Source organism: Larus michahellis, chromosome 2, assembly GCF_964199755.1.
Source record: "Larus michahellis chromosome 2, bLarMic1.1, whole genome shotgun sequence".
NCBI classification, from domain to species: Eukaryota; Metazoa; Chordata; class Aves; order Charadriiformes; family Laridae; genus Larus; species Larus michahellis.
The window spans coordinates 165,134,324-165,154,192 of NC_133897.1; the positions used below are offsets into that span (position 1 = coordinate 165,134,324).

The 19,869-nt window shown below is 41.7% G+C and overlaps 1 protein-coding gene across 16 annotated transcripts in view; it reads right to left on the minus strand.

The window, feature by feature from the left end:
• The window catches only part of PTK2 (protein tyrosine kinase 2), a 222,193-nt gene that overhangs the window by 129,704 nt on the left and 72,620 nt on the right, over positions 1-19,869 (minus strand). For all 16 annotated transcript variants that reach the window (XM_074577925.1, XM_074577923.1, XM_074577920.1 and 13 more), the window contains one exon: positions 1,012-1,238. In XM_074577925.1, the coding sequence (XP_074434026.1) occupies positions 1,012-1,206 (195 nt within the window). In that variant the 5' untranslated portion in view covers positions 1,207-1,238. The remainder of the gene's footprint in view (positions 1-1,011; positions 1,239-19,869) is intronic.

A 19,869-nucleotide genomic window follows, 5' to 3' on the forward strand; every position in this document is an offset into this window, starting at 1 on the left:
AGAAGAAAACAACCCCGCACACCACCTACCACCAGGCAAGATTCTGCTCCAGAAGGAGAATCAAAAAACAAGCAAACCACAAAGTTCTAAAAGCATTTGACATGTTAAATTGAGCTTTGTTGCAGTTCAAATACCGCAACACCTCAAAAATTGAAAGAGTAAGTGTAGCAAACGGTAAGTAAAGGTCTCAGCATTAGAGAGTAGTTGCTTCAGAATAACCACTGTTTTTTCATGCGCACATACATCTCCACATACCTCTAAGATTACAGATACTTAAAAGTTATTCTTTAAAAAAATCCCAACTTCTGATTCTTTCTGCATAGACTCACTGAAGGACCACATTGTACAAATACAGGCAGCAGGTGACTACCAGGGTGGCAGGGGGGACAAAGGGACTTACTGGGGGGAGAAAGGATTCTTCAGCTCAATTTCCTCATACTGGGGAGGAATGAGTTTTCAAACAACTTTTTTTTTTTTTTTTTATAAAAAAGTCACGTACACGTTACATTTTAGTATTTTCAGCAGGTAAATATACACATCTTAAATTTAAACATGTTATTTTTAATTTTTTTAAACATGAAAAGTGTCATTTAATGTCACCACCCCTGCCACGAGGCGTCACACAGGCTCTGGGGGAGTATGAAGTGGTAAAAGCCAAGTGACATGCATCGGTAGTGGTATCCAGATTGATAACCACTGTTCTAAATTTCAAGTTTCTATTCTGCAAAAATGGGAAGAGTTCTCATGTCTTTAAGATAATACACAATCATAAATCTCATGTCTTTAAGATAATACACAATCATAAATCGGTGTTTTTTGTTCTCAAGGGGAGGTGGCACCACTTAAAGCTTTTTCGGAAATTACTTACAATATACAACAGGTAAAGATCCTTCTAAAATAAACTGCAAAACTTCCGTGTGTGTTTGCTTCCAGACTTTTACCTCCCATTTTTTGAACACGAAGTTAACACTTAACCTAAAGATGGCATAAGAATGCTAAAGCCAGACTTACTCGGACATCAGTAGCATCTCCATGCCGGATAATGCTGGCCCACGTTGTCGGTTCACTGCTATTTTCAAAGTAGTGAAAAACCTTTAAGACTCGTTCCATGGCTCCTGGGGAACGCTCCATCCCAGTACTGAGGTGTGTCTTTGCACTCGAACTTGGTGTATGATTCAAGTTTGGATCAAGGTAAGCTGCTGCCATGGTTTTGCTAGATGCTAGGTATCTGTCATATTCTAGGAAAGAGAAACAAAAAATAAATTAATGTTAGTTATATCTGAATCGTACACTGATTCATGCAAAGCACTTACCAGAAATCCATAAAGACCCATTTTTAAGGGACATTTAGTTGCCTTTTTTGGAGTCCCCTCCTAAAATAGTTATACACCTACAAACATAAAAAACCTACCCAGACGACGACCAGAGGAACTGGAAGCCCCGCAGAGCAAGTGATCCAAATTTAAACAACACAATCATTAACAAAAGTGGTACCTTTGGCAAGACTTCTTCCTCTAGTTCCTCAATGATTTAACACAGGCCCCTGCCAAAGCCTTCAAGCTGGAATAGAGCCTTCCAGTTTTAACAGGAGCTCCCATCCCCACAATCCGCCGAGTCTGGTCTTGCAATAGCCCTCTAAAGATCAGCATAGGGAAACCCCGACAGCCCCCAGTCACCCAACTGGAGGTTCTCCACTATGAAGCCGCACACCAGCACCAGGCTCTCCCATTTAAGGCTCGGACACTGTCACATCACTCGTTTTTTTGCTGTTTTGGGAACTAGTGTGACTCAAAACCACCCAGAGCTAAATTCGTTATTTGCCAAGGAACCGTTAGGAACACCACTGTCCCTCCTCTCACCAACTACTAAATAAGTGGTTACGTTTTATCACCGACTAGCCCAACTTCCAAGTGATTTCCAAGGCTGGTGGCCAAAGGACCATGGTATGAGCCTGCCTCTCAAAAAAAACAGAAAAAAATTGCCTCTTGGCTACTGCTGCAAATTAATCAGCCACAAGCAGATGGTGTCTGAGAAATCAGCGCAGTACCAGAGAAAAAGAGCAAACAATACCTCCTCCCTCGCCTGACACAGTCTCCAGCATCATTCCAGTCTGCTGGCTGGAAAGAGCAAAGAACTGCAGGGCTTTGCTCCAGGGCTTGGACAAGTGCACCGAGATTTCTGTACCTCCTCCTCACAGCGAGCAGCCAGCAGGGAGACGGTTTTGGAAATCTGGAGACGTTAAAAATAAAATAAACTTGATCTTTTTGGCATAGAATGCCTTTCTGGTAGTAAAGCTGGCCTGCGCAAAGAGGCTGGAGGAGAGTGAAACTGCTGTAAGCAGCACTGCTACTGAACGCCTGAGCCTTCATCTGCTTCCCTGCGAGGCAGAAGAGAGACCCGTGCCTCCAGCTGAGCTCCTGTAACGCCTGCCTGTCCCTCAACAGAGCTTCAGCCACTGACCTGCCAACCGCCACCGTGCTTTGCTCACCTCAACCTGCCACTCGCCATGGTGCTCTGCCAACCACAACCTGCCATGGCGCTCTGCTGATCTCATGTCACCTTCCACTCTCAGGGAACAGCGGCGGTAAGTGACTTCAGATTCACAAATCCCCAACGGTGCGGACTAAGGTGAGATAATCCCAAGGTCCATATACAAACATTTATTAGTTTCCCAAAATGGTTAGTACAGGTCTTAAGTCCACAATAATTGGTTAGGTATATACCAAATTATGGCAAACGGTGAGGTATGCGTTGTGTTACTTAACAACAGATATACGACTTATGGCAAGCGCTACTTAACAACTCTAACCGTTACTTAACAACTGTAAGAGAAAAGAGAAACCGAGGGATAGAGAAAGGAAAAGACGGAGAAAAAGAGATCACCAGTTCTGGTTCCAGCATCTTTTTCAGGGAACCTTCCCAGGCATAATCATTGTCTTTCTTGGAAAAATCTTCCCAGGTACAGTATTCTTTCTTGGGAAAAATCTTCCCAGGCATGATCTTCTTCTTTGTTTCCTCTCTGTAGGGGCACTTATTTTCCCCTTTTATGTTTGCTGAATTAGCACGGTCCACCCCCCTTGCCAAGGACTGCCTCGTCTCAGGTTTCTCCCTTCTCCCAGGTGAGGTGTAGCATGATTTGGGTGGAGAGATGAGTGCCACAGTCATACATGTTTAGCATGAGCTCTATAATCTTCATTAGCATATGCAGGGTGTGCATTTTCATATGCATTTCACAGATAATGAAGTAAAAGTCACTTATCGGACACAATGGCCTTGAGAACTGAGAACTAGCAAGCTCACCACACCAGCAGCAGAACTATCCTGTCTTCACAAGGCAGTCAGTCCTCCCACGCTTTCAGGTGCCTGAAGTGTTAGCCTTATCAGTTCTTTGAACGTCAGGCCTGCATTATTTATTTCCTTGCAAGTGTTTGAGGCATTCCATTGAAGGTTTGGAGGGCCTTCTGCCCCTCATCACGGAATTTACAGGCCGTCTCTTATACCTCAACCCGCCACTGTGCTCTACCAACCTCAACCTGCCACCCACCACGGTGCTCTGCCGACCTCAACCTGTCACCTGTCCCAATGCTCTGCCGACCTCAACCTGCCACCCACCACAATGCTCTGCCAACCTCAACCTGCCACCACCATGGTGCTCTGCCATCCTCCCTGACAACCAGTTCAGGAAGCTATGAGGAAAAAAGAGAAGAAGGTGATTTGGTTTTCAGGGTTGGCTCAGTTTTATACCACATCTGCCCGAAGTAGTTCGCCATGTCAGACACGCACAGAGGAAGACAAGTAGAAGCAGCCGGTGGTGAGGGTCAGTGCGGGAAGGTCTCCCCTCCAGCAGCAGCCTCCCATCACACCAGTTCACCGGTAATGTCAAACCACAGCATGAGCTCAGCTAACAGGAATCCAGAGCCGGGAATATCAAGGCTTGAAATCTCCAGGCTGCAGATAACAACATTTGCTAGAGGCTAAAACAGGACTTGAAGTCTAACACAAGGATCTTAAGCATCTACATAATCCAGGCCCACAAGATAAAGAGGAACCAAACAGCCCATCTGTGCAGTATGTCTTTACCTCCTGAATAAATGGTTGAATTCATCATTAAAATTGGCGGTCCTGGGTCAGACAAAAGGCCTCTAATGCCCTGCCCGCAGGGAAGATGGTAAGAGCAGGCCAAGGAGATGTTTCTCCCAAACATTCCCCCAGTGCCTGACCCTTGAGGGACCTCCCCCACCTTCCAAGTGGAGCTCAGTTTCATATCCCTGTCTGAAAATTCTAGAAACCATTATAGCCTTTGTACCTTGCTCTATTGTTCTCTTTTCTGGCAATCAATACAAATGTATAAAGCCAACCTTATGCCCATGTTAAAACCTTTCCTCCTGTCCACCCTACACCAACAGATACAGACCTGAAAACGCAGAGAAACCCTCAGCAACATTCCTCTTGACCTATACTCATCACTTGTGAGCTGTTTTCATGGAAAACTTGACTTGAAAGTTGAAGCAGCTATAAAAGTCTCCCCTGTGGCAGACGACATGACCGTACACGCTCCTAACTGCAGGGCTCCTTTCCGGGAAGGTTAAAATAGCCGTGGTGAAACTCAAAATGGACGCAGGGTGGGGAGTTTCATCAGGTCGAATCTGTGCAGACAAAGGCCTTCAAGTAGTGCAACTGCTCGGAGGGAAATGGCAGTTTTCAAGTTCAGCTTCTGCATCACACTTTAGCCCTTCAGAACAACCTACCGCACCTCAAAGTCACTAGTAAAAATGCTAAGCTTTAGTTCAAGCTCACGTACACAAACAGCAGGAAAACTTGCTAGAAACCAAGGAAAAGGTTGCCCAGAGAAGCTGTGGCTGCCCCATCCCTGGAGGTGTTCAAGGCCAGGCTGGATGGGGCTTGGAGCAGCCTGGGCTGGTGGGAGGTGTCCCTGCCCAGGGCAGGGAGGTGGAACTGGGTGATCTTTAAGGTCCCTTCCAACTCAAACCAGTCTGTGATTCTATGAAATAAGTAATTTTTTTAGTAAAGGAGAACTAAAAGAAAGCCTGCTTTAATATTAATTTGCTGTATTCCATCCATTTAACATACACACTCATCAGGTTTTATTTGGCAAAAAAAAGAACAGGGAGAAAAGCTACAGGAAAATACCAAAGCAAGCATTTAGAAGATGTCTGGCCACAGGCTTAATATGGACAATCTACGTCCCTCGGGAGCAGCAAACAGAAAGCAATGAGAGACATCAGTCTCTACCCACAGAAGTGCTCTCAGGCAGCATGATTTCAATGGACAGGCAAAACGCTATTACAGTTTTTTTCATATTCATCACACTGAGGAAAATGTGGAATTAAACATGGGACTGACTGTACTGGGTACAGGGTACTGTCAGTTTGCAGAAGGTTTTACAGAACAGAGGTTTTTAAAGGTAAAACAACCTCCTGTGCAAAGTCAGAAAAGCAGTTTTCCTTTGGGTTTTGATCATTTTTGAGTTTTTTACAACTTCTTCAAAAAAATCCCAAGGCTTTCTTTATGAGGTACCAAAAGAGCAATAAACTTGATAGCTCAAGTTATAGAAACCCATGCCATATCTCTGGTTATGGGCATATTAACATTCCCATTAATACCAGCTCCTGGGTTTGAGTTTATAATGTGACCATAAAACTCTGCTCTGGGCCAAAACTTTGTAAAACGTAGCTGCTCTCCACGCAAGGATAGTTCAATAACTATTTTACAAGACTTGCTTGGTTGTTTCAAGATACAAAGAACGCTTCAATTACAAGACCTGGGTGCCTACTTGGGTTCTTCTAAATTAAAACCAGACTGGTTTATAATCCTGCCATTACAGATCCCAGTTTAGAACAGCGGCTTTAGTTCTCTTTGTATTAAACAGGCAAGTAGCACGGAGCCCAAACAAGCTACAGTCAACTAAAAGAAGGTAGATTTAGACTAGATAGAAGGAAGAAATGTTTTATTCCGAGGGTGGTGAGCCCCTGGCCCAGGCTGCCCAGAGAAGCTGTGGCTGCCCCATCCCTGGAGGTGTTCAAGGCCAGGTTGAACGGGACTTTGAGCAACCTGATCCCTGTCCCTGAAGACTAATGATGTAAAATCAAGTCTGGTCAAACTTGTTTGTCCACAAAGTTGTGTGCCAGCTAACCCTTTGTGCTTCCAAGAATAAAGGCTATTGTTCTCCAAATGCTCACGCTTTACAAAAACCACTCACATTTCTCAGTACTGGAAAGATTTATTCTAAGCTTGGGGAGCAGAGTGGAGAAAACCAAACCTGGCCTCCTGATATTCAGCAGCTCTGTTAAGATGACGCAGTTGTTACCAAACTATGGTGTGTGTTATCGTTCAGATGATTTGCTCTACTGTAGTGGAGTAGCTGAAGTTTAGGAAAGCATACAGGAAACAGTTAAATGAGATTAAAAGACAAAGTTTTTCAGAAAGAAAACAAAAACCAAACCAAGACCAACACCACTGCACTTCACAGCTTCTCAAGTGCATTACAAGAAAGCACCATTGACCTTTCCTGTGCTCCTTTCTGCCTTTACACAAGTCAGTTTTGAATATCTGCCATTTTCACTTTAGGTACCATTTACATTAGGAGACTTTAATAAAAGTTGTTTTAATTTCTCAAAAAACCCACAAAACGATGAGATAACTAATTGAATCCTTCTAGAATTCTGTTTCCAAGTCATTTGCTACTCAATGTGACTCCTACCAACACATCTTACGAGCGCTGCATATGACCTGTATTTGCCAACTACATCAGGAACAAAGTCAGTATTACGACTTCCAGTACAAACAGTCAAAGTCACTTTTCCCTACCAGCACCTAGCACTTAGAAACTAAATCATTTCCACTAATGAGAGTCAAAAAAAGTTAAAAAAAATAGTTTAAATTCATTAACTAAAAATTGATTAGTCAACTGATAGAAAAGTTAAAGTATTCTCATAAGGGAAATCTTTTCAACACGAATGTCTTCAATGTTAGCAGTTGGATAATCTATCATTGGCAGATGGCCAACAACACAGTGTTTAACAAGTCCACGTGACAAGGAATCAAGCTGTAATTCTTGACACTGTGACTTCATATTGTCCTTCGTAGGTACGATGAAGTTTTAGAACGTTGCCCGATCTCCATATTCCGATCCCTATCTCAGGATTGACAGCATCACCATCAATGAAATAGTGCCCCTTCTAGGTTGCATTTCCACAAAATACCTTGGCACATCTCAATTCAAACGTATAAAAATTTATATAAATCTATAAAAAAAAATATAAGAACACAGTAAAAAAAAATAAATAAATCAGAGTTCATTTCTTCCTTTGGATCCTGGTGTAAAAAGAGTTAATAACTTCAATATTTTAAAGTATTTTAAAAGAAATAAGAGCCTTTAGGTTACTTGCACCCTCAATAAACAATGCTGCTTTACCAGAGTGACTGGCTGGAAAGCAGCTTTGCAGAGAAGGACCTGGAGATCTTGGTGGACAGCAAGCCAACCGTGAGCCAGCAACATGCCCTTGCAGCAAAGAACCAGCCTCCTGGGCCGTTAGGCCTTGCCAGCAGGTCGATGATCCTTCCCTTTACTCTGCACTGGTGAGGGGCATCGGGAGCACTGGGCCCAGTACAAGACAGACATGGACATAATGGAGACAGACCAATGACCACAAAGGTAATTTGGGGATATGAGCATGTGTCGTACAAGGAGAGGCTAAGAGAGATGGGATGGTTTGATCTGGAGAAGGGAAGGCTCAGAGGGATCTCACCAATGTGTATAAATACCAGTGAAGACCGAGCCAGACCGTTCTCAGCGACGCCCAGTGAGGACACGAGGTTAATGGGCACAAAGTGACAAACAGGAATTCCTACTTAAGAGAAAGCTTTTGCACAGGTGGGTAAGCACTGCAAGAGGTTACCCAGAGAGGTTGTGGAGTCTCCATCCAAGAAAATATTCAAAACACAACCAGACACAGCCCTGAACAACCTACTCCGAGCAGGGGAGTTGCACCAAACCAGCTCCCCAGGTCCCTTCCAACCTCAGCGATTTTGTGATTAAGAATTTCTTCCACACTCTAAATTCCTTAGAATTATCCATAATGCATCTCCCATCAGACATTAAACGTCTCATGAATTTCAAGCTCAATCCTTTTTCACAGTTTACATTAAATCCTGCTGTAGCTCACCTTGCAAATATTAGCTTGTCTATCTCATCCTCACAGAAAGTAAGGATGTTATGTACAATTTTAACTAGGTACCCCATGACAAAGCTTGTATTTTCATAAGTCTGTGTTAAGAGTCAGCACATTGATGACTTTTGGTATGTTGTCTCCTGATACATACATATATATATATATATGTATACACACACACACATATTTATCATAAAATCTGGTCCCAATGCTTGCTGTTGGACATAAAATGCATGACTTGCTAAAATCCTTTTTAGCAGCACTTAAAAGACATGTTTCTTCTACAAAAAAGCAAAGTGGTCAAAGCACCCCCCCCCAGAAGGCATACACGCCACAGGAAAGCATCAGCATGCACACTTGGTGTGCAACACGGGGTTTTTGTGTTTACCTGTTCCTAACATCTTTTTTCATCCTTAAGTCTACAACCTTAAACGTCTAACATCAAGAAAACCATTAGGTTTGTGATTTCAAATTAGGGACAAACATAGAAAGAGATCATCACTTTTGCCTTCAAAAAGTGTCAATAGTTTCAGCTATTTCTATAAATCACATTGGAAAGTCCCTGTTTATCTCCTCCTGAGTTTATTTTTCTTGTTCTCTTTCTTTTAGCTAATGCTGATGTTCAAAAGCAAAAGAAAAAAGCGATAATCTTTTGTTCCACCTTACACACCCTTCAGCTATATTCACTCTTCTTGGTCATACTTGCTACAATGACAGCCAAGAATGCATTTATTTCTCCTGTTGCCTCCTCTCTGACCCCCTCCTGGTCGCTGCTCTTTCCCCATTCCTCCAGATACGTATGTATTTTTAAGCACATTATTTGCAGTCAAAAGCATTTATCAAGGCCCCCAGGTCAAAGTATAAAGCAGCCGAATCAGCCACATTAAAACAATTTAAAAATTTCGTTCTTAGTATCTATTTTAGTCTAAATTAACACATCGAATATTTCACTATATCCACATGAAATGGAAAAACAGCCTGGTACTGGTAATTTCTCTGACTACTTTTTCCCCAAGGAAATATTGCCTAAACAGTTACTAACTCTATGTCTCAATAAATTTCATGGCAGAAATACATAGTTTTTCTTTCTTTGCAGAGTTAAGTATTTTAGAAACACACCAGAAAAATCCACATGAAAGGATAACACAGACCAAAGTCAAAACTAGTTTAGGAATGCAAGTTGCCAAGATGGGAAAATTTATTTCAATTATATCAATGTTTTAGGAGATTAAGCATTCAGAGGAGCATGAAGGAGGATTTTGTAGGAAGAGTGAACTACAAGAGCCATATGAACCAAAGCAATACGACAACCTTGGGCCTGTTAAACACAAGGCAAGTATATCTCAGCAAAAATCAATTAATAAATACATACATCACCTAAACTAATTGGAACAAGGGCACGTTCCATGTACAGCTGCTACTGATGCAGGGTGTTTTAAGGACTTGTAAGTCCCCTTTGCTCAGTGCTGCAGAAGCAGCAGCCTGTTACCTGGGTAGCTCCGCACCTTGGGATGGAGAGAGAGAGAGCAAAAAGTTTCAGAGCACTGAAAATCAGCTGAACTATTTGTACTGCCAAGCAGGAATTTAAATTTACCAAGACATCTTGCACTCTGGCCATCCCGAGACATTCAAAACGGTCCCCATCCTTCACACTAAGAACCCCACAGGAATAAGTCCTGACATACCTTAAACGTTCAGTTTAACCCAATTTATTGTAATATTGCGTAATCTGCGCTACCAGCAATTCCCTCTGGAGTTGGCACCAATTTCTATTTTTAACGTTAAAAAATTTAATAATGAGGAAACATCAGCTGTGTGGGGAATACAAGGAAATCAATGTCTGTACATGGTTAAATTAGAACAAGGTACCCAGCTAAGATACTTACTTCATTTCTCACTAGCATTCTGAACCTTGGCACCGCTGAAATCCAAGTAAACACCACCCTCCCCTTCCATCTTCTGTTGCTGATCTTTGGAATTTCTCTAGGAAGCTGTAGAGAATTACCGTAGTGCGGTTTTCTTTAAAAAGGCACCACAGAAGTGAGCAAATAAGAATTCTGCATTTTTAAAATAAGGGTTAAAATAAAAGTCTTTTTATTTTGAAATTGCACCACTGGTTGGCAGCAGCCCTACCTACGAACACCAGAACAAGAGCGTGAAGTAAGCTGCGTGAATTCAGTTCTTCTTTTTTTGCTCTCTGAAGGGTCTACACAGCACAAGCTCTTTCCTGAACAGCCTCAGAAGTAAACAGAAGCAGTGAGAGTTTATTGTCTTTCCAGAATAGTAAAAACTAATTAGAATTAGTGATAATGCAAGTATGGGTCTTAAATTAAACACTAGAAGTGCCTGAAACTAGAGGCAGCTAAGGAAAGAAGTAAGGTGCTCTGGCCACGCACTATCACAGCTCAACACATTTGGGTTTGGCTACTATTTGACCCTAAACCTGCCTTCCCTAGTTTTACATTACTGAATGCTTGTATCATCCCAGCCCTGTATTTCAAAACATTCAACTTCATAGGCTTTTAATTTTTGATCCCCTTTAATACAGTTTCAACCGTGTTTGTGTTATCCCTGTTTTTCACGAAAACCAGAAGCAGGCATGGGATGAAAAGGCACCGAAGTGCCCAAGAGGAACAGAGCATGACAACAGCGGTCACAGGTCATTGTGCTGCACGACAATGGCCTACTACTAAATTCAACGACCTGTAAAAAGTTTTATTTAAGCCTGTTCTGGCTCAAGTGTTTTCCAAAGCCAGTAATTACAGCCTCTATACAGGTAGAAATAAAGACTAAAGTGATTCTTATTCAAATGACCAAGTGGAAGTTCAAAGTAGGCTGACCATAATAATTCTCCTAATCACAAACTTTTTGAGATTATGCTTCTGAGTATCTCCACACATACAAAATAAATAAATAAAAAAATAAATTAAAAAAAATAAATAATCAGTGATTTCCATAGTTGCGGTTGTTGGAACTGGGCATGTACCATGCATCCTCACATGAGATCCCGAAGAGCAGAATAAGTCGTGATATTCCCTTGGATCCCCTTAGGAATCAGAGCTCTTGGCACCTCAAGACTCCAGCCGTGTTTGAGGACCTAAACACCAGCCACATCATTCTTGAGCTAGACATCCATTTCTCCTAAAGTCTCCATCTACTGCACCCAAAGACAGAAGAGTAAGCAGAATTAGGTTAATTAACAGAAGCACTACCTTCTCCAATTTGGCATTTGATTTAACAGTCAAGTCAAAGGCATGATACCTGGTGAGAAATCAGTTGGTGGTCTCCAGCATACACGTACCGACACAATCATGAAACTGGCACAAGTCCAAGCCTCTACGCTATGGTGACTACTAAGCCTCAGTCCTCTGGTGAAGTCAAGCTAGGAGCAGATAGATATACACTGTATGGCCCATTTCGATAATTTTATTTAAAAAAAAAAACAAACAGAAAAAATATCAACAAAACTTGATATAGCCTTAAAAAGGCAATTTAGAACACTTAATCCACTCAAAGCAGTACATCAGGGCCTTCTCCAGACTTCTGGAGCCAATTCCAATGATTCCATATTGCTTTGTGGCAGAATAAGATTTATGGATTCTCTACCACTGCTTTCATCCTAAGTGTATCCTCTTGACACGCTGTGTAGGGCTGAATAGAAACCCAGGACCTCTGCCCTTTCAACTCACCATCTCACTGCAGCTGGAATTCTCCCTTGGACATAGTCCCTGTCCCCACAAAAGCAGAGACTGCTGCGCTGTGCACTGCACATCTACCGGGAGGGGCATCCACTGTCTTTCTTCTTTTTAATACCCATGAAGTTTTTGCTACTCATTGCAGTGGGTTTTTCCAGTGAATGCTCCATTAAGTCTTTGACGAGACGCACCAACGCTGAAAAGCTCTGAAGACCCGAATCATCCAAAAAACACCCTTGGCCCTCGTCAAAAGCGTTTTTCAATCCTTAACCTCCAATCTACTAATATAGAGCTACTGAACCTTCCTTGAGTTTAGTCTGATTAAAGCAGCATGTTTAATATACTAGAGCTCCTGAGGTTCACCCTTTGCATTGTACTGAGAAATAAGGAATTCATTAATTCCGTCTCTTAGGCAACTTGCTAAAGACATAAAGGGAGTTCAAATGGGGGTTTCCTCAATATCCAGTAAATGGGGACAGAAAACAGACAAACGCTTACCCAACAACTGATTTTAGAATAACCACTTTTTTTTCCTATAACCACCTCTAGTATGTATGTCAGGATCAGTAAAAGATTTAGATTTGCATGAGACAAGCCATCAAAAACGCTAAGAGTTCTGCGTTGAACTGTAACAGCTGCAACTGGACCATTCTATTTCCAATGAGTTGCTATTTCCTTAAGTTTTTAAACAAGGGGGGAAAAAAAGCTGTTCTTAAACCAGGTATTACCCAGCCGAAATACATTCATTTCAGGGCTTCATTCAACACCGTTCTCTGAAAGAGAAACTTAATACTTCAAAGGATAAGATATTGGTCTGTGGCAGAAAAATCAACTGGAACCCAGAAGAGATGGGTTCAATTCCCCTACAGCAAAACGAGTTTTGTTATAATTAAGCTTCATTGGGTTTGTCACTTCACATTGTGGAAGAAGTCATGCAGGAACATCTCAAGAAGAACTGATCGTAGTACGTGTGGCACTGTTTTCTTCTCTCCTCTGCCCTCTCATGATAGGGGGCATCAAAACTCTGCCGTGCTTTGCGATGGGTGGGCCATAAATACAACTCGGCCCTTGCCACAACCAGCTTCAGCCTGTTCCATTAAATCAGTTTGTGTGGTTTCACCTAGTCCATCTCATCCCACCCCAACAAATACAGAAGTTTATTAGTTACTGCCAGTTACCTAATTTCAAACAACTTGGTATGGGGTCAGAAATATCAGGTAATCCAATTGCTGCACATTTTTGGGAAAAAAAAAAAAAGTCAGTAGTAAAATTCAGTCCTCACATATTTTTTGACAGCCCGTCAAACTGCCTAATGAGCACAAACGTGATGAAGGATCTACCAGCACTTGCATAGGTACAAAACCACCAGTGTGTGCTGTCCCTCCTCATGCCAGGGTACCAAAGGACACAAGGGATGACTGCTGTAACGTCGTCATGGTCAAGAAACTAGGGCAGACCTGGAGAAATCAAGTAAGCAGGTTTCACTACCTCCACAAGAATTTATTGCATCTTTTTATACTACATTTGATCATGGGTAGGCATTAAGAAGACTTCTAAACATTAAATGTTACTTTTTAGTGTATTTTTATTCTATTAAATCATCTCCCTGGAAACAACAAATCAACTCACCACCACATCATAGTGATGAAATCCACAATTTGCGTACAACTATCCGACCATTTGCAGAAACAGCAGGCGGTAATAATTTAAGTTGATATTAGACAAACAAGACACCTCCGCAAGCCAACAATACACCCAGAGCTGTCAATCCAATCTTCCTTCAGTCCCTATTAGAACATACAGAAAGATTCGTTGGGGTGCGTGTGTGCTACTTAAACATGTGTAGTTTATTTAAATGTTAAGTTTTACTTGGCCTGAAAACACATTCTCTTACAGAAGGATTCAGTAATTAAAACACCTTTGCACATGAGCTTCAGGAAGCAAAGTGTTTTTATATATTTGCAATCTGTGCTCTTAATGTGTTTAAATTTATTTTTAAATTTATTTTAAAGTAAGTACTTCTTAGAAGCTAAAGAGAAAATGGAAAAATGAGCTCTTTCAACAAGGAGTACATGTGCTTTAACATGTATGAAAACACACACGTTTCTGCACAAAACCAGAATACTACTGCAGTTGTGGTAACACACCCTCCACACTACAGTTTTTTCCACGCAGCAGTATTTCACAGGTCGGAGGCACCGAATGTCACACAAACCCCTACACAAACTGGTACAGTGGCTGGCTTTAGGAAAAATAATGGAATAGAATCATAGAATCACAGACTGGTTTGGGTTGGAAGGGACCTTAAAGATCACCCAGTTCCAACCCCCTGCCCTGGGCAGGGACACCTCCCACCAGACCAGGCTGCTCAAAGCCCCATCCAGCCTGGCCTTGAACACCTCCAGGGATGGGGCAGCCACAGCTTCTCTGGGCAACCTGGGCCAGTGTCTCACCACCCTCACAGCAAAGAATTTCTTCCTGATATCTCACCTAAATCTCCCCTCCTTCAGTTTAAAACCGTTCCCCCTTGTCCTATTGCTCCACTCCCTGATAAAGAGTCCCTCCCCATCTTTCTTGTAGGACCCCTTTAGGTACTGGAAAATGACACAAAGGGATAAAATATGAAGTATTCCAACTGAAGGATGCAGTAGTTCACTGCTTTGTTCATTTTAGCCTGAAATGGGGTCCTTCGGGATCACTGTAAATCGGAAGAGGTTCTGTCAGTGCATAGTAAACGCCATGGGTGGGTGTCAAGTATCTTCAGCATCATACCATCCCTTGCCAGCAGAAAACCCCAAGACGCAGAAGAGAACGCCAAGGTCCAGCAGAGTAGAAAAGTCAATGGAATTTCCACCACATCTTGAGTACTGTCCAGAAAGTCCAACTAAAATGATTACAGAGCAGAGCAGCAGCCACGTGACCAGAACCTAAAAAAAAAGCTGAGATTTCAGCGGAGAATTCAATCAATGTTTACAAAATCCGCAGTGATGGATAAACTGAACCCTAAAATAATCTCCTATCAGTTTCAGTCAAAAGATCTTTTCTGAACAGGAGGTAGCAGACAGCAGACTGCGGAGGCAGGTGGTAGCAACAAGTTCAGAAAGGTATGGGCAAAGGGCGCAAGGATGGATATTAAAAGCCTCTCTAAAAGCCTCTAATGCACTGGATGCTGAAGAAACCCAAGGATGGGCTGCAGACAAGAGCCATGCTCACGTGGTCTCCTGAAAGAGTCACAAATAGGAGATGCTGTCAAAAAGAGTGGACCTACTGATGCGATACATTTATTTATTTTTTTTACATTAAGAACATCCATAAAAGCTTAACCTTTTGCTTCTACTGTTGAAGCTGAAACATGACCCTTAGTGCTTCCAGAAAGTTCAGATGAAAATACAGATATACCAGCATTGCCAGCTTCCTCATGCCTTGTATATTATAGACTTTTTATATATTTATCAAGACGGTAGTTGCCAGTGCGAGATGATGATTTCCAGGCTTGGAAAAGACTGACATCAAATCAGGAAACAAAAAGACGACAAATGACATTTTGATGATTTTCTTGCATAGAACAAATCAGAAAATTAAACAATCTTAGAAAAAAAACACATCTATGAATACATCAGAAAAGTCTACACTGTATATTCTAATATTTATAAGGGTTCATATGTTTAAAATAACCAAAATTAAAGATGGCCCATTGGTCATGCAATATTTTCAGAGATTTTTTTTAAAAAGTCAAATATTTTCTTGCACGCAGTTCAAGTTCTCCTGTATATTTTAATGTTTAAATATCATTAAAGGAATTTAAATCTGGTTTCTCAGATCTGTCTCTGTACGAAGCTACAGACAGCAGAATTGATATATGATTACTTCTGAAGAATATATTTGTACAGAGGTTTGAGTTAATTTTTCAAAGGCAACTAAGTTGTCACCACAGGCTGCTGAACCCACTTAATATAACCAATTTGTCCTTGCTGCTGCCAAAACTGCGGAGCTTCCTACCCCTTTCCTCCCTGCCAAGCATTCTTCCCAACTATGCAGCCCTTTATTCCCTTCTCCAGCCTCCTGCTGCTTCTTAAACAGTTTTGGAGCTGCTTTTACTTATTAAGACAGAAGAAATCAATCCAGGCTTCTTTTTTTCTGGTTTTGGTGGGGGTTTGGTTTTGCTTCATTTGGGTTTTTTCGAAGAGAGGTCCATTTAAATGAGGTGAAGTGGCTCCGAAAAGCTCTAGAAACCTCTGGGGGCAGCACAAAGTAAACAGCACATGGGCAGAAGTAGGGAGGAGAAGGCTTCCCATTTTGGGCAGCTTCAAGCTGGTGTGTCGGCTCCCTCCTCTTTCTTGGACTACATCTTGAGGGGGGGGAAGAAATAAATACATCAATGGGAGAGAGAAACCATCTTCCTCTGCGCTCACCAAAGGGTTGGAGAAATGAATGAGTTTTGTATTGGCAAAATTGCTTTTTTTTCCAGTACGGCTGCACGAGTCATTTGCTGTCCAAATCTGACAGCTCTGAGCCCCTGATGCCGAACCATTACATAGCATTTACTGCTTTTCAACACCTGGGGACAAGGGGGGAGCAGGGGGGAAGGCAGAGCATGGGTAGGAGAGGAACACTTCCACTATAATGATTAAAGAAGGCAAAAATAATTTGGTTTAAATACTAATATTAAAAATTCAAGTGTTACTTTCGACTTCAACCTTATTTTTTCCCCCCCTTCTTCCTTTAAAGCCATTTATCAACTCTTAGCTGGTACCCAGATATGTTGGACCAACTAAAAGGAGAAATTTGAAAGAGACTACGAATCTTTAGCAGTAACGTACTGAAAGAGCACAGAGAAATACCCACAAAGTGTCAGCGGGGACAGAAGGAACAAACATGAAGATAGAAGAGGGAAATGCTGCTGAGAAAAATCAAGTAACACCTTCAAGGCAGAGCGAGGGCACTTTTGGGGTGTTCAGCAGCATGTTCAAACATGAGCGAGTCCAGGTTCCTGGCTGAAATAACGCTCCCCTTCCAGTGCCTCACCAGGGAGGACCCTGCTGATCTACAAAGCTCCTATGTGCATCTCCTAAAGAATAAAGATGAGCTGTCCTTTAGGTCACCGACAGACCCACGTCATCTCTACTCCTTACCCTGCATACTAAAAAAAAAACCAAACCCAACAGAAACTGCAGATGACTGACTTGTTACATCATAATCATGAAAAATAGTGTTTATGGTAATGGCTTTGCTGAACTTAAGCGTTTTGTTGCTGTAACAGACTTCAAAAGGTTGCATATAACAGACTAAATGTAAGGCTTCAGACACACATTAATTGCGTAACATTAATTTAAGATATCCAGTGTTCTTTTGAGATACAACTATCTTCTAAAGAAAAAATGAAAATCGATCAATCTGATGCTGTTCTGCCACATACACGCTGATGTATTACAAAACATATGCAAAGGAAGAAGGTATGGAAAGTCTATTTGTGAAATATCGAGCACATTCACAAAAGCATATCCAAACTTCATATCTCTAGAAACTTTTACTATTAAAAATTGAGGCATCTCCTGACTTTTGGGTTCAGATTAGACCGACCGCGCACGAGATGAAGGCCTTGAAGGCACAGTCTGAAAGGAAAAAAATATATAGCCTAATTACCTAATTTACTCAAAACAACTACAGTTCCCCTTTGTTTAGGAGCAGAGCGTTTACTAACAGGTTAGACAGTAGTTCTGGTACTAGAGCAGGTTTCACCCTTTGATAAGTTCTTACCAATGAAATTCTTAATTCCAAAAACTGGGACATGGGCAGAGGTGATGAAATTCCAGGGGAACAGGACAGACAAGTCAGGCTGGTTTGCACCTGATACAAGGGTGACCTGACAGTGATAAGCACCTGTAATTTGCACCACAATCAACAAAGTATCTGATAGTTAACTATCATGGCACCATCTACAGATCTTCAGCCAAAGCTGGTAGAAGCACATTACCAGTTAAAAGCAACTTTTTGGGCAGAGACCATTTGAACACAAGATGGAACAAGTAACTCCCATGAAGTGTAAAGGAAAAAGGTTAATTTGAAATAGGCCGGGCACAGTCAAGAGCAGCACACTTAACCTTGAATTATTCCCCACTATTTTGTAAATGTCAAAGTATGGTTTAGAGAAGATCAGCATTTGCCTGGAGGTTGTAGCGAGGTGGGGACTGGTCTCTTCTCCCAAGTAACAGGTGACAGGACAAGAGGAAATGGCCTCAAGGTGCACCAGGGGAGGTTTAGATTGGGTATTAGGAAAAATTTTTACACTGAAAGGGTTATTAAGCATTGGAACAGGCTGCCCAAGGAAGTGGTTGAGGCACCATCCCTGGAGGTATTTAAAAGACGGGTAGACACAGTGCTTAGAGATATGGTTTAGTGATGGTTTTTGTCAGTGTTAGGTTGATGGCTGGACTGGATGATCTGGAAGGTCCCTTCCAACCTTGGCAATTCTACAACAAACGATTCCACTACATTTTTAACCAGCTACAGAGTATTTCATTAAGTGAAGGGAGTTTCATAGACAGCAGGCACTCAAAGAGGAAAATCTCATTTAAAATGCAGTTATATTCTTCTGTCAAAGCCAACGCTTCTCCAATGATGGATACCGAAAAGAGGCAATCAGAGAAGCAAAGAGGAAAAAAGCCAAGCTTGTCAAGCTTCAAGAGCATTGTCATTCCACCTGGCGGCTGCGGCCCTGGGACACCATGCCCCCGGCAGCACTGTGGGACCTCTGCTGCTGGGCTTTGGGAGACGTAGTGCCAACATTCCTTCTATGCAAGAGTAAAACCTGAGAAATTAAGAGTTAATAAGATTTGCTCCAAGAGAAATGAGCTACTACTTCCCGCTCCAGAAGGAAATTAATTTTCCCCCTTTAAGAATACTTTGCTAATGTGAAGAGGAGCGCAGAGCAGGAGACTCGATGAGACGGCGTGCCTTACTCTACCCCTTCAGCTTTAAAAAAAATAGACAGAAAAAGAGCAATCTCCCCCCTAAACAAACACCCTCAAGCCACCATCTTTCACTTACTGCATTTAGAAAGTTTTAAGAAAGAGCAAATTCCGATTCATTACTGTGCAACACTAATTCCTCATTTAAGACATCAGTTAATAAAGAGACTGAAAACATCCCCGTTCCACTCTCCTTGTGACAAATGTCTTTTTCACAGCAAGAACTTCAGCTGCGCAGACCGTGTCACTGCTGTACTTGAGAGCAGAAGCGAGAGACGCATGAAAAGGGTGTTGCTGTAAGAAAAACCTTCAGGAACAGACACTGGCATGTTTCTTCCCCGCAGAAATGGCAGCAGAGCCCACCCCCATTTACTCACTTATTTTAATGATCCCCTACCTCGCTCTTCCTGAAGGAATTTTTAAACATTTCTTCATTGGAGCTGAGGTTTCTATGGCCAACTCCAACTGTGGAAGACCTTCCTCACCCCCAATCTGTGCTCAATATTTTTTTTTAAACTAGACAACTGAAGATTCTTCTTGTTTTTAATTGACCACAAGAAACTCGCACCTTAAAGATTTCAGAGATGAAGACAACTGACCCCCAAACTAAACAAAAACTTGTTTCAGTTTCTATTTACTTCACATTTATGATGTACGAGGATATTTGTTAAAAACACCTCGTACCCATTTTCCCCTGCACACAGCAATCCAGTCATTTTAACAGTATTTAAAAAGGAGAGGACTTAAAAAAAAATTAAAAAAAACTTTTTCACTGGTGTGTCTGCCTTTGATTGTTTCATTTTCTGTCACCTACAAAATACTTGATATAAAAGAAAGAATCTGAAGTTAGAGATGATGCTTTTATATAACAGATAAATGTCCAGTAAAAAAAAAAGATTCAATACTTTATCCCTCATTTTCCAAATGTAGGATGTAATTTTAGAACTGGATTTTTTCTTTCGGAGTTTAAATTTAAAAAGAGGATATAATGCTGCACAGCATATATTCCATCTT